This window comes from Rhinolophus sinicus, chromosome 17 (assembly GCF_057876585.1).
Source record: "Rhinolophus sinicus isolate RSI-liver-muscle chromosome 17, RSI-T2T, whole genome shotgun sequence".
NCBI classification, from domain to species: domain Eukaryota; kingdom Metazoa; phylum Chordata; class Mammalia; order Chiroptera; family Rhinolophidae; genus Rhinolophus; species Rhinolophus sinicus.
In genome coordinates, this window is record NC_142517.1 from 205,771,589 (window position 1) to 205,787,448 (window position 15,860).

Below are 15,860 nucleotides of genomic sequence, written 5' to 3' on the forward strand. Positions count from 1 at the left end.
TGTTACTCAGCCAGGAGTGGGTCTCCTCAGTGCACATTTGAAAATACAGAAAATGCTTGAAAAGGCAACATATTGATATATAACTACAATTATCATTCAGCCTGAAGCACCAGCTGGAGTTTATTTTCTATTTTTTTAAAAAAGATTTCAAGTGCAGGTCATCTCTTATTGTCTCCTAAGTCCACGCACAGTAAAAAATAACTCCATAATTAACCTCACATTGCTACACTGGCAGTTAGGGATTTTCCCCTATTCTTGTGGACCAAAGTTTGAAAAAAATACTTGAACATGACTGACCTATGAGATTTGAGAATATAGTCACAGATCTGAATGATTAATTTTATTCTTTTTTTTTTCCGCTTGTTTTTGTTTTTAAGAAAGAAAAAAAGGGCATTCTTGGACAAGATATAAAAGAAAGTGGCTGAAAAACATACATCAAAGAGGTAAGCAGGCAAAGTGAAGTAGTGACACCTGTTGAGTTTGTCATAGCACTGCTTTTGTGTCCTTGTGTCCTCTAGTCCCCTGAGGGCATTGATAGTTTCCCAGTTACTACATCAGTTGGGATAGAAGCTAAGGCCCTGTAACAAAGGAGCTGGAAAATGCAGTGACTTCAACAAAATGGTTTATTTTTCATACATGTAATTGTCCAGAGCTGAGTGACCCAGGAGTAATAGAGAAGCACCGCCATCCTCAGTATGTGGCTTCTTTCCTTGTCGAGAAATGTTTATTCATTTGGAAAGATGTTCCAAAGAAGGCTAAATGACGAAAGCAGACTGTACCTGTGTGTGTGTGTGTGTGTGTGTGTGTGTATTTGCGTGTGTGTCCACATGCAGTAAAATAATCTATTTACATTTATTTGTGCAAATATGTTTTTACATATGTTTAAATGCTTATTTATACAAATTTATCAATCTGTATATAGAGAGACACATAGATATAGATATATAGAAAAATCAATGGCAGTTCATCCGTAAAAAGATATGCAGTGGTTGTATTTCTCATTGAAACATAGATGGTGTTTATATTTTTATTTGTGTTTTTTAAAGGTATGTCTATATTTATAATAGTAAACATGGTCAACTATTGTAATGAAAAAGTATTATTTAAATAGTAACATATGCCAAGAAAAAGTCCAAGAGTATATTTTTGAACAGATTAATTTCCAGATGGCGATATCATACAATTTTTATTTTCTGATTTTTCAGTAATGTATATGTATTACTTCTAATCAGATCCCTGAAATCTTGTTTAGGAGGTTTAAGGAATTCTTTTCTTCTAGAAAATGAGGACAAGATCTGATTTCTCACATGATTACCAATTTTGAATCAGAAGATCTATGTGATAAGATTTTAGTGTCCACAGACAATAGTTTAGTGGTTACCAGATGGTAAGGGGCGTGGGGGGTGGGAGATGAGGGTAAACGGGATCAAATATATGGTGATGGAAGGAGAACTGACTCTAGGTGGTGAACACACAATGGGATTTATAGATGATGTAATACAGAATTGTGCACCCGAAATCTATGTAATTGTACTAACAATTGTCACCCCAATAAATTTTTAAAAAAGAGAGATTTTAGTGTCCAGTGAAAAATTATTAATTTTCACCAACCTACATAACTTATGTTCTTACCAATTTACATGGCTGGCCTGTTGGTCAGTGTTTATAATTTTGTTGAAAAAAAAAAAGGGTTGCATCTATTTTAAGAACAGTTATTTTCAAAATACCAAATACCAAATATTGGGGTCTAGTCATTATAACATTTTCATTTAGGTCTATGTGTCAGTAGATCAATTCTAAACCACCTCTTTCCAAAGTACAATGAAATATTACATGTAATTTTAAAGTTGTCCAGAATATTCTAGAAACCTGAGATTCCTTGCCATTAACTTGCTTTCTTGTCTGAGTGTAGCGTGAAGGTGTTCAGATTGAATATTGTGTTCTTTCACTTGCTTTTGGCCTCTCATGTCAGCTGCTGCTGTGCCCAGCTCTGTATTTTCCATGCTTATCCCTAGAGAGCAGGAAAGGTGCTGGCCAACGAGTTTCAAATAGAAAGAAGATGAAATGACTCTGCAGGATCCTGCCGAGATTAGGCATAGGATAAAGTAAATAAAAAAGCCTAATTTAGAAGAATAAAGAATGAAAGCGCAAAGGAGAGTGTGACGATGTATGTTACAACCCAGGCATCCCGGAAAAGTCTTATTCTGATGATCTCGAGGGGAAGCAGTCTACTTTGTGCCGTGTCTGCATGTTCTGAGGATCTTTGGGTTGTAAAGATACATCAAATAGTTTATTTCATATCCATTTTTTATACAGGTACAGAGCTATCAGCATGTGGAAATGAGAAATGTTCCTGTATTATGTGCTTTTCCCAAGATGTCCTAGGAGGTATGGAAACAGGGCTAAAAGTAGCTGAGCATGTGACACAATAGGTAAAGCTGTGCGAGAGTCAGGGGACGGGGGTGGTTCCACAGGTACCACAGACGCCCGGTACGGTGCTGGCAGGTGGTCCATTCCATCTCACTATCCTGTTCTCTGCATTTACTCCACCTGACCCTTTTGGAAGCAGCATGGGGGCAAGAGATCATTATAAATTCATGTTAATAGGATCGACCCTGTTGATTACATATAGATGATGTAGGAGAAATACACTCTTAAAAGATGGCAATATCTAGTTGATTACATTAGTATGTTGAGAATAAAGCCTTGTACTTATACATTTGTTTCCAATGCTCTCAAATATTCTATGGAACCCATGGAAGCAAGGTATACGTCTGCTAATAGATAAGTGTCATTTTGTCACAACCTTAGAAAGACCTCAAAGACAACTGATCCTGTCACTTAATTTTCAGGAGGAAAGAAGACATCAGATCAGCTATTCTTTTTTTTTTTTTTAAAGTTTATTAGGGTGACGTTAGTAAAGTTACATAGATTTCAGGTGTACAGTTCTGTAATACATCATCTATATATCACATTATTTGTTCAACACCCAGAGTCAATTATCTTTCCATCACCATATATTTGATCCCCTTTACTCTCATCTACCACCCCCCCTTACCCTCTGATAACTACTAAACTATCGTCCGTGTCTATGAGTTTTTGTTTCTTCATTTGTTTGCCTTCTTCTTTTTTTTGTTTTCAGTTTTATATACCACATATCAGTGAAATCATATACTTCTCAACTTTTACTGTCTGACTTATTTTGCTCAGCATAATAATCTCAAGATCCATCCATGTTGTCGCAAATGGTACTATTTCATCTTTTCTTATAGCAGAACAGTATTCCATTGTGTATATATACCACAACTTCTTTATTCAAGCATCTATCGAAGGACACTGATTGTTTCAATGTCTTGGCCACCGTAAATAAAGCTGCAATGAACATTAGAGCATATATATCTTTATGGATAAATGTTTCCAGATTTTTTGGGTAGATAGCCAGGAGAGGGATTGCTGGGTCATATGGCAATTCTATTCGTGATTTTTTGAGGAACCTCCACACTGCCTTCCATAACGGCTGCACCAATCTGCATTCTCACCAACAGTGTATGAGGGTTCCTTTTTCTCCACAGCCTCTCCCTCACTTGTTACTATTGGTCTTGTTGATGATAGCCATTCTGACTGGGGTGAGGTGATATCTCATTGTGGTTTTTATTTGCACTTCTCTGATGATTAGTGATGTTGAGCATTTTTTCGTATGTCTATTGACTATATCAAACTAAAAAGCTTCTGCACAGCAAAAGAAACCATCAACAAAATAAAGAGACAACCAACCGAATGGGAGAAGATTTTTGAAACAACGCCTCCGATAAGGGGCTAATATCCAAAATATATAAGGAACTCATACAACGCAATAACAACAACAACGAAAAACAAACAATCCATTTAAAAAATAGGCAGAGACCTGAAGAGACATTTCTCCAAAGAGGACATACAAATAGCAAATAGACATATGAAAAACTGCTCAACATCACTAATCATCAGAGAAATGCAAATAAAAACCACAATGAGATATCACCTCACCCCAGTCAGAATGGCTATCATCAACAAGACAAATAGTAACAAGTGCTGGAGAGGCTGTGGAGAAAAAGGAACCCTCATGCACTGTTGGTGGGAACGCAGACTGGTGCAGCCGCTATGGAAGGCAGTGTGGAGGTTCCTCAAGAAATTACGAATAGAATTACCATATGACCTAGCAATCCCTCTCCTGGGTATCTACCCAAAAAATCTGAAAACATTTATCTGTAAAGACACTTGTGTTCCAATGTTCATTGCAGATCAACCATTCTTAACCTAACCCATAGTTTCTATGGGTGTCCTCCAGCATGTCACTAATTTATGTGGTGATTTCCTGCACACTTTTGCACATAACATCTTATTTAGTCCTTACAAAAATCTTAAGACCTCAACAGGATAGAATACCTGTTCCTATCCATGAGTAAACTGAAGTAGGTAGGTACTTAAGAGTGTTTTTTAAAGTCCCATTGAGTGAAAAAAGATAGACCCAGGGTCTATTCTGTACTCCTAATTCTCAATTCAGCGGAGTTTTAGTTTCTTTAGAAAGAAGAAAGAGAAGAAAATTCAAACATCTTTATTAACTCAAGCCTTCTGTTGTGTGACTCATCCTAGGATTTGTAACTTTTATTTATTAAGTTCTGTTTTCTCATCACCCCTGTTATTTTCTAGATACCGTGGCTCTTGGAAACAGTTCTACTTTGGGAAAGCTCAAAAGGAAAAGACGTAAGAGTGCATAAGATTTTCCTTGCTTTTGATATTAAAAATGAGTTTTTAAATGCCAGTTTCATTATTATTATTTATAATAATAAGTGAGAATAATATTATGGTCCCTCAAAGATATCCATATCCTAATCTCTGGAGCCTGTAAGGTGGTATCTTCCTTACCAAAGGGATTTTACTGGCATAATTAAAGTGGGGACCTTGAAAGGAGAGATGATCCTTGATATCTGTGTGCAACCAGTACAATCAAATGGGCCTTAGAAATTGGAGGGCTGTTCATGCTGTAGGGAGAGGCAAGAGTGACTACAAAGATACTCACAGAGAGTTGTAATATTTCTGGCTTTGAAGATAGAAGAAGGGAACAAAGAATACGGGTGACTTGTACATGCTGAAAAAGTTTAGGAAGTAGATTCTTCTTCGCAGCCTCTAAAAAGGCATGAAGGCCTACTGAAACCTTCCTTTTAGCCCAGAGAGACCCTTGTCAGTCTTCTAACTGACATAACCGTAAGATAATAGGTTTGCATTGTTTTAAGCAACTAAATTTGTGTTCGTCTGTTATGGCAGCAATAGAAGAGCAATACAGCTTTTGGATATTGGAAGTGGGGTTTAGCTATAACATTCTTAAAAATGTGGAAGTGGCTTAGGAACTGGGCAATGGGCCAAGGGAAATTGGGCAATGGGAAGAATTTTAAGTAGAACGATAGAAAAATGTCTTCATGGCTTTGAGCAGTTTGTTAGTAGAAACGTGGATGCTGAAGTCTGCTAGTGAGCACGCAGAAGGCGGTGAAGAGCCTGGGAGAGAAAACCTATAATGTCTCAGAGAACATGTAAATCATCCTGACCAGCTGTCAGTACAAATATGGAGGTAAAAGTGTGACTGGTTAGATTCGAGAAGGAAATAAGGAACATGTTTTTGGAAACTAGAGGAAAGGGTGTCCTTGTTCAATAATGGGAGAAAGTTTAGGGAAATTCTGTCCTGTAGATATGTGGAAAGCAGAATTTTCTGGGTATACAGCTAAGAAGATTTCTAAACAAAGTGATGAAGGTAAAGATAGTATTATTTATAGCCCATAGTAAAATGTGAGGCAAGTACATTGAGGGAAGAATTGCTAAACAAAATAAATCAAGACTTGATGATTTGGAAAATTCTCATCCTATCCAGGTTACAAAGGATGATAAAATTAGGAGATTTACTGTCAGGAAAGTGTACTCTGTAGACTGACCAAGAATCTGGCCTAATGACTTACAGCTACTGCCTAAGAAGTAGTGAAAGAGCAGAATGTTCACATAAAGGTTGCTTTGAAGTGATTAAGTGTGTGACTCATAGATTCCCTAGCCATCTCAGCAGAAGTAAAACACAGATATATACTTATATAGGAAAGACCTGTGGAGAAGCCTCTTTTTAATAAAGCAATTCTCCATGACGTACATGGGAGATCTACACGCTTGGGAAGTTTATACCAACAGAAACAGAAATGTCCATGTCTAATCCCTGAAATGTGTAATCTGTTTCTTTACGTGGTGAAAGAGACTTTGAGAATGTGATTAAGGATCTTGAGATGAGGAAATTATACTGGATTATCTGGGTGGTCTCTATCAAATTATATGCATCCTTAAAATCAGAAAACCTTTCTTGCTGTGGAGAGAGGGATACGTACCCATGAAATAATGATCAGAGCAGTGCAATGAGGCTGGTTTTGAAAATGCAACAAGAGACAATGAGCCAAGAAATGTGGCCAGCCTTCAGAAACTGCAAAAGGTAAAGAAATAAATTATCCCCTACAGCCTCCAGAAAAAAACAAAGACTGTGGATATGTTGATTTAGCCCAATGAGACTAGTGTTGTATTTCTGACTACAGCACCAATAAACAATGAATACCTTTCATAAAACCAAAAAAAAAGGACTATTTCACATTTATGTTTAGATTACATCTTCTAAAATAGCAATTTATATTTTTAAAAAATGCTTACATCTTTATGTTGTTTTTTATTATATGTGATCTTTGTAAAATTTGATGTATAGCTTTCCGTATATTTTCCAGGCATGTATTAACACATTTAGAATTAATTATATCACATCCTGAGGTTCTGAGGGACCAAAAAAAAGGAATTAATTATATATCTAAATAAATCTATTCATACTGTTACATTTCCCTTACTTTAAATCAGTATATCATGCATAAAACATAAATTTTTTACATTTGCTAACTAAACTGTGAAATGTTTTCTTTTGAAAGAAAACTTACAATGAAATATACAGTTTCTTATTTTTACCCAAACAAATCTATTTTTTACTTTTATTTATTTATTTATGTTATTAGTTTCAGGTGTACAAACAATGTAATAGTGAAGACATTTACACCCCTCACACAGTGATAACCGCCTTACCCCATTCTACTACCCCTCTGACATCGTATGTAGCTGTTACAATTCCATTCACTCTATCTCCTATACTGTACTCCACCTCCTGTGACTATATAGTGAATGAAATATACAAATATTAAGTGTATCATTTGATGACTTCTGATGAATGCATTGTCCTGTTTAATCCAAATACTATCAAGATACAGAACATGACCATCACCGTGGAAAGGACCTTTATGACCTTTCTGGTGTATCCTTACCCCTCACTCATCAAAGGCAATTACTGTTTTTATTTTTTTTAGGATACTTAATTTGTTGTGTTAAAATGATTTTATTGTAAAGTTTCTTTCAGCATAATGTTTTGCAGTTTTATCCACATTGTTGCCTGTATCAGAAGTTTTTTTTGTTATTGCAAAGTAGTGCATATTGTATGAATATACCAAACACTGTGTATATATTCTCCTATTGATGGACAACACCAGTATTTCCAGTTGTTGGCTTCATATTGGCCACAAAAGCTGCAATGAACATTCTTGCAGAGTCTTTCTTGCAGTGGCTCCATGCCTGCATATCTATTGTATAAATCCTAGAAATGAAGTGGCTGGGCTATGGGATGGGTGCTTCAGTCCTTTCAAACCCATGTGGGGGTGATGGGCACACACAGGCCGTGCCAAGCTGAGGACTACAATGCTTCAGAAACTGTTTCTATCTGTCAGAAACCCCCAGGCTCAGAAGGGGGCTGTTAGCAAGTTCAAACCATACCCCTGGGGTAGACATTATCTTACTACCTGGAACTTTAGCAAATCTCCTTTGAGGAAAGGAGGGAAACTTTCTTTCCTGGAATATTTCTAAAGAGGGAGACATTCTCTGTTTCACACTGGTCAGAAAACAAACGTACCCTCTGACCTGGAAGGCTACATTTCCTCTAGTTTCCAAGGGTATTTGCTATTCAAACATCCTTGAAATGATATTCTGAGGCACGTGGAATGCCATGGAGAATTGCCTCCCAACAAATTCACCTCATACAGCACATTCTGGCAATTTCTCCATGAGGACACCACTCCACCAGCCACTCCAATTATTCTGACCAATGGGGGCTGGGACCACATCCATTTGACTTATTTCCTGCAGCATTTAACAATCTTCACAAACCATATGCTTTAGATTTCTATGACACCCGTAACGTGTAGTGCACTATGTTTGCATGAGGACACAAGTGAAAGCATGGCTTTCACCTCAGGAGTACAATCCGAAGGGCACATATGGTGACTCTGGGAGAGAAGCATTTATAGTTATTGAGGTCCCCTAACGGGACATCCATCAGCCAGGGGGAAGGTGGACAGTGCCTCCAATATGGGTCTCTTGCCAGCTGTAAGCATCATAGTTCCTAGATCCATTCATTGTGTCCAGCCCTTGATGTCCAGAGGGGTTTTGCCTGGGATGGACAGAAGCTGGGTCAGCCCATTTTCTTGTGTGTGCTGAATGATGGCAGAGCTGTACCAGGGCATTTTCCTTCTGGAAGGAGGATTCAGGACAGTTCTGAAAGACAGATATTGTTAATGCTTCTCCATCCATCGTATGTCCTAGGGTGTATGGTGTCGCTTCTTCAGGCCTGGATGTTTGCTGTTCCTTTACTGCCACAAATTCTGTGTGTGTCATTCCAGTGGCTGTCATTTCATCTTTCTCTCCCAATCATTTTATTGTCACTGAGACCTTTCATCCAGGAGGACCAGCTATAAGCAGGCAAAGGCAATGTCATAAAATGTAACCAGACTTAAATCTGAATCCCCTCGGCATTCCGAGCTTGTGCCCTCCACACTGGCTTGGGAAAGAAGGAGGCCTCATTCCAAGGGATGGGCAGGACAGAATCCTAAATTTTCTGAGCTGGTCTGCATAACACCATTTATTCCCTCACCTCTTTTGTCCTGCTCAGGTGCAGGAGGGAGCTGATTCCTTTCTGGGCACAGCTGCCTCAGTGAGCAAAGAGCCTCACAGAGGTGTGTGGACAGGAGGAGGTGAGGGACCCTGAGTCAGACAACCAGTGCATTGGGAGTGGCTTTTGATAAAGGGCACAACATGCTCAGAGTGCACATGGTCCTGCCAGCCGTGCTTATGACACCAGTGAGTGTCTCGGGTCACAATGGTGTGGGCGGAGTCAGTTGGTCTGTAACCTGAAGTGTGGACTGTGTGGATGCCCCACCCACAGCCCCAAGAGAGGCTTGAGGCAGGTCAGTGGGGCGGGAGCAGTCAGGCAAAGCCCCTGTGATGGGGCTCCCTGGCCATGGGAGTCATGCCTCTGCGTCTAGCAGGAGTCACGAGCCTGGGCTCAGCCAGAGCCCCTGCAGGAGAATGATGGTGTCAGCCCCTCCATCAGCAGAGACTAGGCGCTGGGCGTTCTCAGGAGGGGCCGGACCAGCAAATGAGCAGCACGCTTTATTTCCACAATTGCGTCCTGAGAGACAGGTGCCTTTACTCTGCCAGTCTGTAGTTTTCTACGTGGCAGACGAAGCATGTAGGACATGAGCAGGAGACCAGTCTCTGACTCCTGCCAAGCAGGAGACTGACCGCATCTGCTTTTGGTTCTGCAAAGCGGCCCTGATGCCAGGCTGCCACAGCAGCCAGTGGACGTCGGCCGTTAGCTTAGCCAGGTGTCAGGGCACTTGGCCCAGGCCCCCAGGGCAGTCTTGGTGAATTGAGGACCCGGGAGACTGAGGTTTGCTTCAGGCTGTGAAGGGGATAGAGTCTGGGTGCCACTGGCCGAAGTCTCCGCATGTGGAGTGTCCCATTTCCAGTGGAAGAGCCAGACTTTTAGCCCCTTCCTGCTCTAAGTCCCAGAGCTGGGTTGAGCCACCTTAAAGGGGAATGTCAGGTGGGCGTGTCGCAGGCCTCGGTATGGATTGGGGCTTCACTCCCAGTGGTAATAATGGAATAGCTGGCTGTTATGATCTTCACAATAATGATAACAAGATATGATCTCTGTTCACTCAGTGCCAATGGTCTCTCACGTTCACGTTTTCATATAATTTCTACAGAAGCAGCAACAGCACAGAAACCCACTGTGGTTCTTTAAATCCTCCTGGAATGCCAGGCAGTAGGTTCAATACAACTGAGAGGATTTGTGTTACAACTGCAAGAGTGCAGATTGTTTCATGAAAACTGTCCCCATGAAATTGAGTGTCTTCCGGTTCCAGCACAGTGTGTTATCCACGATGTTACTCAGCCAGGAGTGGGTCTCCTCAGTGCACATTTGAAAATACAGAAAATGCTTGAAAAGGCAACATATTGGTATATAACTACAATTATCAGTCAGCCTGAAGCACCAGCGGGAGTTTATTTTCTAACTTTTAAAAGAAGTTTTCAAGTGCAGGTCACCTCTTATTGTCTCCTAAGTCTACACACGGTTAAAAATAACTCTATAATTAACCTCACTGGTAGTTACAAATTTTCTCCCATTATTTGGACCAAAGTTTAAAAAAAATACTCGAACAGCACTGACCTATGAGCTTTGAGAATATATTCATAGACCTGAATGATTAACTTTATTCTTTTTCCTTTTTTTGAAGAAATAAAGAAATGGCATTCCTCATCACTAAATAAAAAGAAGTGGCCGAGAAACATACATCAAAGAGGTAAGCAGGGAAAGTGAGGTAGTGACACCTGTTGAGTTTGTCATAGCACTGCTTTTGTGTCCTTGTGACCTGTAGTCTCCTGAGGGGATTGATAGTTTCCCAGCTACTAGGTCAGCTAGGATAGAGGCTAAGGACCCATAACAAAAGAGCTGGAAAATGCAGTGGCTTCAACAAAGTGGTTTGTTTCTCATACACGTAATTGTCCAGAGCTGAGTGACCCAGGAGTAATAGAGAAGCACTGCCAGCCTCAGTATGTGGCTTCTTTCCTGGGCGGAGAAATGTTTATTCATTTGGAAAGCTGTTCCAAAGAAGGCTAAATGAAGAAAACAGACTGTAAGTGGGTGTGTGCATGCCCACATGTGGTAATAAAACATGTATAAACATATATATTTGTGCAAATATGTTCTATGTAGCTATAAGTCCTTATTTATGCATATTTATCTTTCTACATATGGATATAGATGTATAGAAACTTCAATGGCAGTTCATCTTTAAAAATATATGCAACAGTTATATTTAGTCACTGGTGATGTTTATATTTTTATTTGGTTTTTAAATTGTATTGTGTATATTCAAAACAGTAAACATGTTCAACTTTTGTATTATTGAAATAGTAACATATGCAAAGAGAAAATCCTAGGAGGATATTTTTCAACAAGTTAATTGTGGCTATTTCTAGATGTTGATGTTTCATACAATTTTATTTTCTAAATTTCCAGTAATGTATTTGAATTACTTCTAATCAGACCCCTGAAATTTTGTTTATTTTGGTAGAAGTTTAAAGAAATCTTTTCTCTGAGACAATGAGGGTAAGACCTCATTTTCCATATCACTGACAATTTTGAATCAGTAGATCTATATAAGATTTTAGAGTCCAATTAAAAATTACTAATTTTCACCCATCTGCATATCTTATATTCTTGTCAATTTATGTGGCTGCCCTGTGAGAGAATTTGTACAATTTTTTTTTAAGGAAAAAATGGTTGCATCCATTTTAAGAATGGTTATTTTCAAAATATCCGATATTTAGATTTAATCATTTATAACATTTTCGTTTAGGCCTGTGTGTCAGTAGATAAATTCTCTCCAAAGTCCAGTGAAATATTGCATGTAACTTAAAAGTTGTCCCTCCTGAAAGTAGAGAATGCTCCGGATACCTGCTTGGGGTCCCTTATTATTACCTTACGTTCTTGTCTGAGTGTACAGTGAAGGTGTTCAGAATTGAATCCAGTGTTCTCTCACTTGGTTTGGTCTCACACGTCAGTTGCTGTTTTCCCAACTCTATTTTCCCTGCCTATCCCTAGACAGCTGTCAAGCTGCTGGTATTTGGTCTCCACTGAAAGGTGGTTGAATATGCATCTGAAAAACCAAGATTAGGGATAAGTAAAGTGTGTGTTGTTTCTACTTTGCCCTGTGGGTCAATACAAATTTTGCTAAGGTTTTGAGAAACACAAGACTACTTAATTTTTTTACTAGTCATTTACCTGTCATTTTGAGAGCTGTGAAATCGAGAAAGCCAACCTGTGTGGAGCCAGGATTGTCAGTTGTTTGCATTCATATTACAGTTGATATGTGCCCAAGACCTAAAATTTTCTCCTCTGAGTTTTATCCACTTTTCATGGAAATTCCTTTGCCTTCCATCATTGGTTCATTAAAATGGCTGGACTTGGTAATTTTAAAGAGAGAGCAAGTGTATTCTCTCACTGCCCTTTTAAATTTACCCTCTAGATGAGTTTTTCCTTCCTGGGTAAGTGTGGTAGCTTTTCTATTCCCATGTCCAGTAGTTGAGAGTCCTTTTAACTACTATTATTAAAACTTCAATATTTTCTTTGATTCAAAGCACCTCCCCTCTTTCAGCCTCAGCAAGCCTTGATCTGGGCCACCTTCAGTTAGAAGGTGGAAAGGTCAGGTTTCTTTCTCATTCTCTCTTGGCTCTAGCCCGACTCAAGGGCTGCTGGTTTGGGCCCGTCCAGGATGGGGTGGGGGGGAGGGGCGTGGAAGGGAGAGGAGAGATACAAGTACAGAAGTATCTTACCTGATGGGCACAGCTGTGAGATGACATTGGATATGGACGGTGCACAATCACTAGCTCTTTCTTCCATGAGATACTTTCATCAGCTCCGCAGTGAGCAGGGAGGCAGGCTCAGGAACCACAGCTTGGTTTCTTTTGAAAGAAATCAAGAAATCTTTTTTCTACTGCCTGGATGCCACTGAAGACCTAGAGCCAACATCACCAGTGCCACCAATACTTTGTATGGTCACCTCATAGGTGGTTTGGTGCACTGTCTAAGGATGGTGGCTGACCAATCGAACCTGATGTCCCTGAGATTTTTCCAGTTTTGCCACTGAAAATCCTGTGCCCCTTAGTCCTGAACAGACTGGGGTGTTAGTCACCCTTTTATGGGACTTAATGACTGGTTCCCAACTGTTGAGACTTCTGTTAAAATTTTGAAAAAACAGGAAGGAATTTAAAATTCTGTAATACCAAGGTTAATGAATACCAAGTGTAACAAGTTTTTAAAAATAGCCTTCAATGTTATTGACTGCCATAGTATTTATTAGGGCTTGTGATGGGGTTTCAGTGTTATTAAATGGGTGTTACAACTGGGCACACAAAAATAAGTAAATCCTGCCTTGCCTCGTCACTGTATTTTGAGAGTAAAGCACAATAATGCTATGTTATGAATGAACTGGTTTTAAGCTCCAAATGTTCTTATCCCAAAAGCTCTATAGGCTAGAGTGGACTTTAATGTATTTCCTTTTTCTCCCTAAAAATATTAGGTCTAACAGGTTTGGGGAAAGTTAATTCAACATATCCACTAGTCTCAGGAAAGGTATAACCAGAGAGAGACAGAGAACAAGAAAGAACTCTATTTGTTGGATGTCCAAGGTTGTGATTAAAGTTTAGTGTCAAGCCTGACTGGGATATAAGAGAACAAGCTGTCTGGGTCTCTTCTTCTTGGGATGTGAGCATGGACTTTCAGAGCAAGAGGGAGAAATGAGAGAAAGCCAGACACGGCCTGGCATTCCAGAGTCCCTCATCACTTTGATATCTTGGGTGAAAGACGAGGCGAGGAAATCCCCTGGGTGGATGACCTTCCATTGCCTTGTGACTCCACCTTTCAGAAAGAGGAAGTGAAAGGCAGCAAACACATTAATCTGCTTCTTCGAGAACTGTATTTCCACCAATTTAATAGTCCTTCTTCACCCATGGCTGTTAATATCCAAGTCTTCTACTTTCTTACACAAGTTTACCAATCTCTGTAGACCTCTTGTTTGAGCTGCTATTATCTTGGTTAAATAATAATAAGGCAACAGCTTGCAAGGCTAATGTGTTTGATCTTGTTACAAGGTCTAATTATTAATATTTTTCCCATGGGGCTATTTTGATTTTGAAGAGACAAAACCCCCCTCAGTAAGTGTTAGCCTGAAGACCAGAAAGTGGAAACAACAACAACAACAACAACAAACACCAGAAAGTGGGATTTTTTTTTTTTTTTTACCAAGCAATCGGTCCATTTGAGGTTTGATTGAAGGAACTGTCCTTTTTACTTTGCTGGTCTAATAGGCTCATAATATGCTTAGTGTTTACTGCACTTAGGACTGAATAGTCCAGAAAATATTTCTTCTTGCATTCTACATCACCTCACCCAGCATCACCAGATGGTAGTCATTGGACAGTGGACATTGAACACAGAAAGGAGGAAATGAATTTGTTACATAAAACACATCTGAACGACAGCAAACATTGAGATGCACATTTATAGCCAATTGACTTACAAATAGAGGCACATTTTCTGTTGCCACATGTACCAAGTCAATCCTTAGTTACTATTTGAAACTAAGGTTTTGGAGGACTCAATTCTACCCATTACTCTGCTTAGTCTTCTGCCTTAGATTATAATATCTTTGTCCAAACCAAGGTGGACAAAGCCCTTGGTCACATTTACTTCACTTTTACATCACTTTCTGCACAAATTTACAAATAAGTTTATTCAAGGTGATGTGTATCATCTGTGTCTCACCTGTAAGCCCAATATAGGGTTTTCCTTAATGCATAGAACTTCTATTTTTTTCTGTCTCTCCACCAAAAAAATTCCCTGAAATATCTTCACTTAATTTTGTAGTTTTTGTCTCAAATGTTTTCTGAATATTTTAGTTTCTGTAACGAGAGTAATCATCATCTTAATCTCATATATTTGTTGGAAAGACTAAGTAAATTAATAGATGTATTATACAATTGGCATCTATGGAGAACTTAATATATGGCTGCTTTAAGTATAAGTGAAAAGCTGATTTCAATCGTTTGTTTGTTTTACTAATGTGGGGTTATGAAAAATAAAATAGAACATAAGCTTAAGATTAGCCATTTAATTCTTGGTAGTTTAAAGAGTAGGGATTATATGTTTTTCTTTATGCGTTAGACAGGCTTTGGGGAAGTTACATGTAAATGGAAATTTTGAAAAGCACTAATATATGCAATGTAATTGCATGTCTGTGACTGTGATTATATTTTTCTATTTTTTCAGGGAAAAAGAGGTAGATCTAGAATCCACTTAACTCATAGTGACAGAGCCCAAAAAAAGACAGTCCAGTCAGAGGCAATGAAAAAAAGGGGGGGGGATATACTTTCAATAACTAAACAACTAATTTCCTGTGCCCTAGTCTGTGTTTTTAGTAATAGACCCATATACCTAATTGTTTTGTGTAGCTTTACTAACTGTTCAGAAATATATACAATTTGGTCCATTTTCAAAATGTGTCAGGGACAGAAAGAAGATAATTCCACAAACCAGTAGCTTGGTGACAGATCTAAACCAGACCCCAGGGATCCAGGGGCCATTGCAATGATGCAGTCACCACTGAACTGATAACTTTCAAACTGGAAATAGTCTGTTGCCATATAAAAGGTATACATAAGCCAAAAATTATCTAGATGACTCTTCTCTTGCTACACGTAGAGTCACAGTTTGCATACCACAAGTGGTCCAGAGTGGTGGTCAGAAGTCTGTATCTATCTCTCTTTAGAATGTGTGGGCTTGGGTCAGTCACTTAACCACTTTTGCCTCAGTTTTCTCATCTGTAAAGCAAGAGAGTGAGTTAGACCAAACATGCTTCTCACTCCACACC

The 15,860-nt window shown here is 39.0% G+C and overlaps 1 protein-coding gene across 13 annotated transcripts in view; it reads left to right on the forward strand.

Annotated features, from left to right (window-relative positions):
* SP140 (SP140 nuclear body protein) overlaps positions 1-15,860 on the forward strand; it is a 93,055-nt gene that overhangs the window by 61,179 nt on the left and 16,016 nt on the right. For 12 of the 13 annotated variants that reach the window (XM_074314680.2, XM_074314682.2, XM_088794329.1 and 9 more), the window contains 4 exons: positions 378-443; positions 2,317-2,388; positions 4,687-4,740; positions 10,665-10,730. In XM_074314680.2, the coding sequence (XP_074170781.2) occupies positions 378-443; positions 2,317-2,388; positions 4,687-4,740; positions 10,665-10,730 (258 nt within the window). The remainder of the gene's footprint in view (positions 1-377; positions 444-2,316; positions 2,389-4,686; positions 4,741-10,664; positions 10,731-15,860) is intronic. The other variant, XM_088794332.1, reaches the window with a different exon arrangement.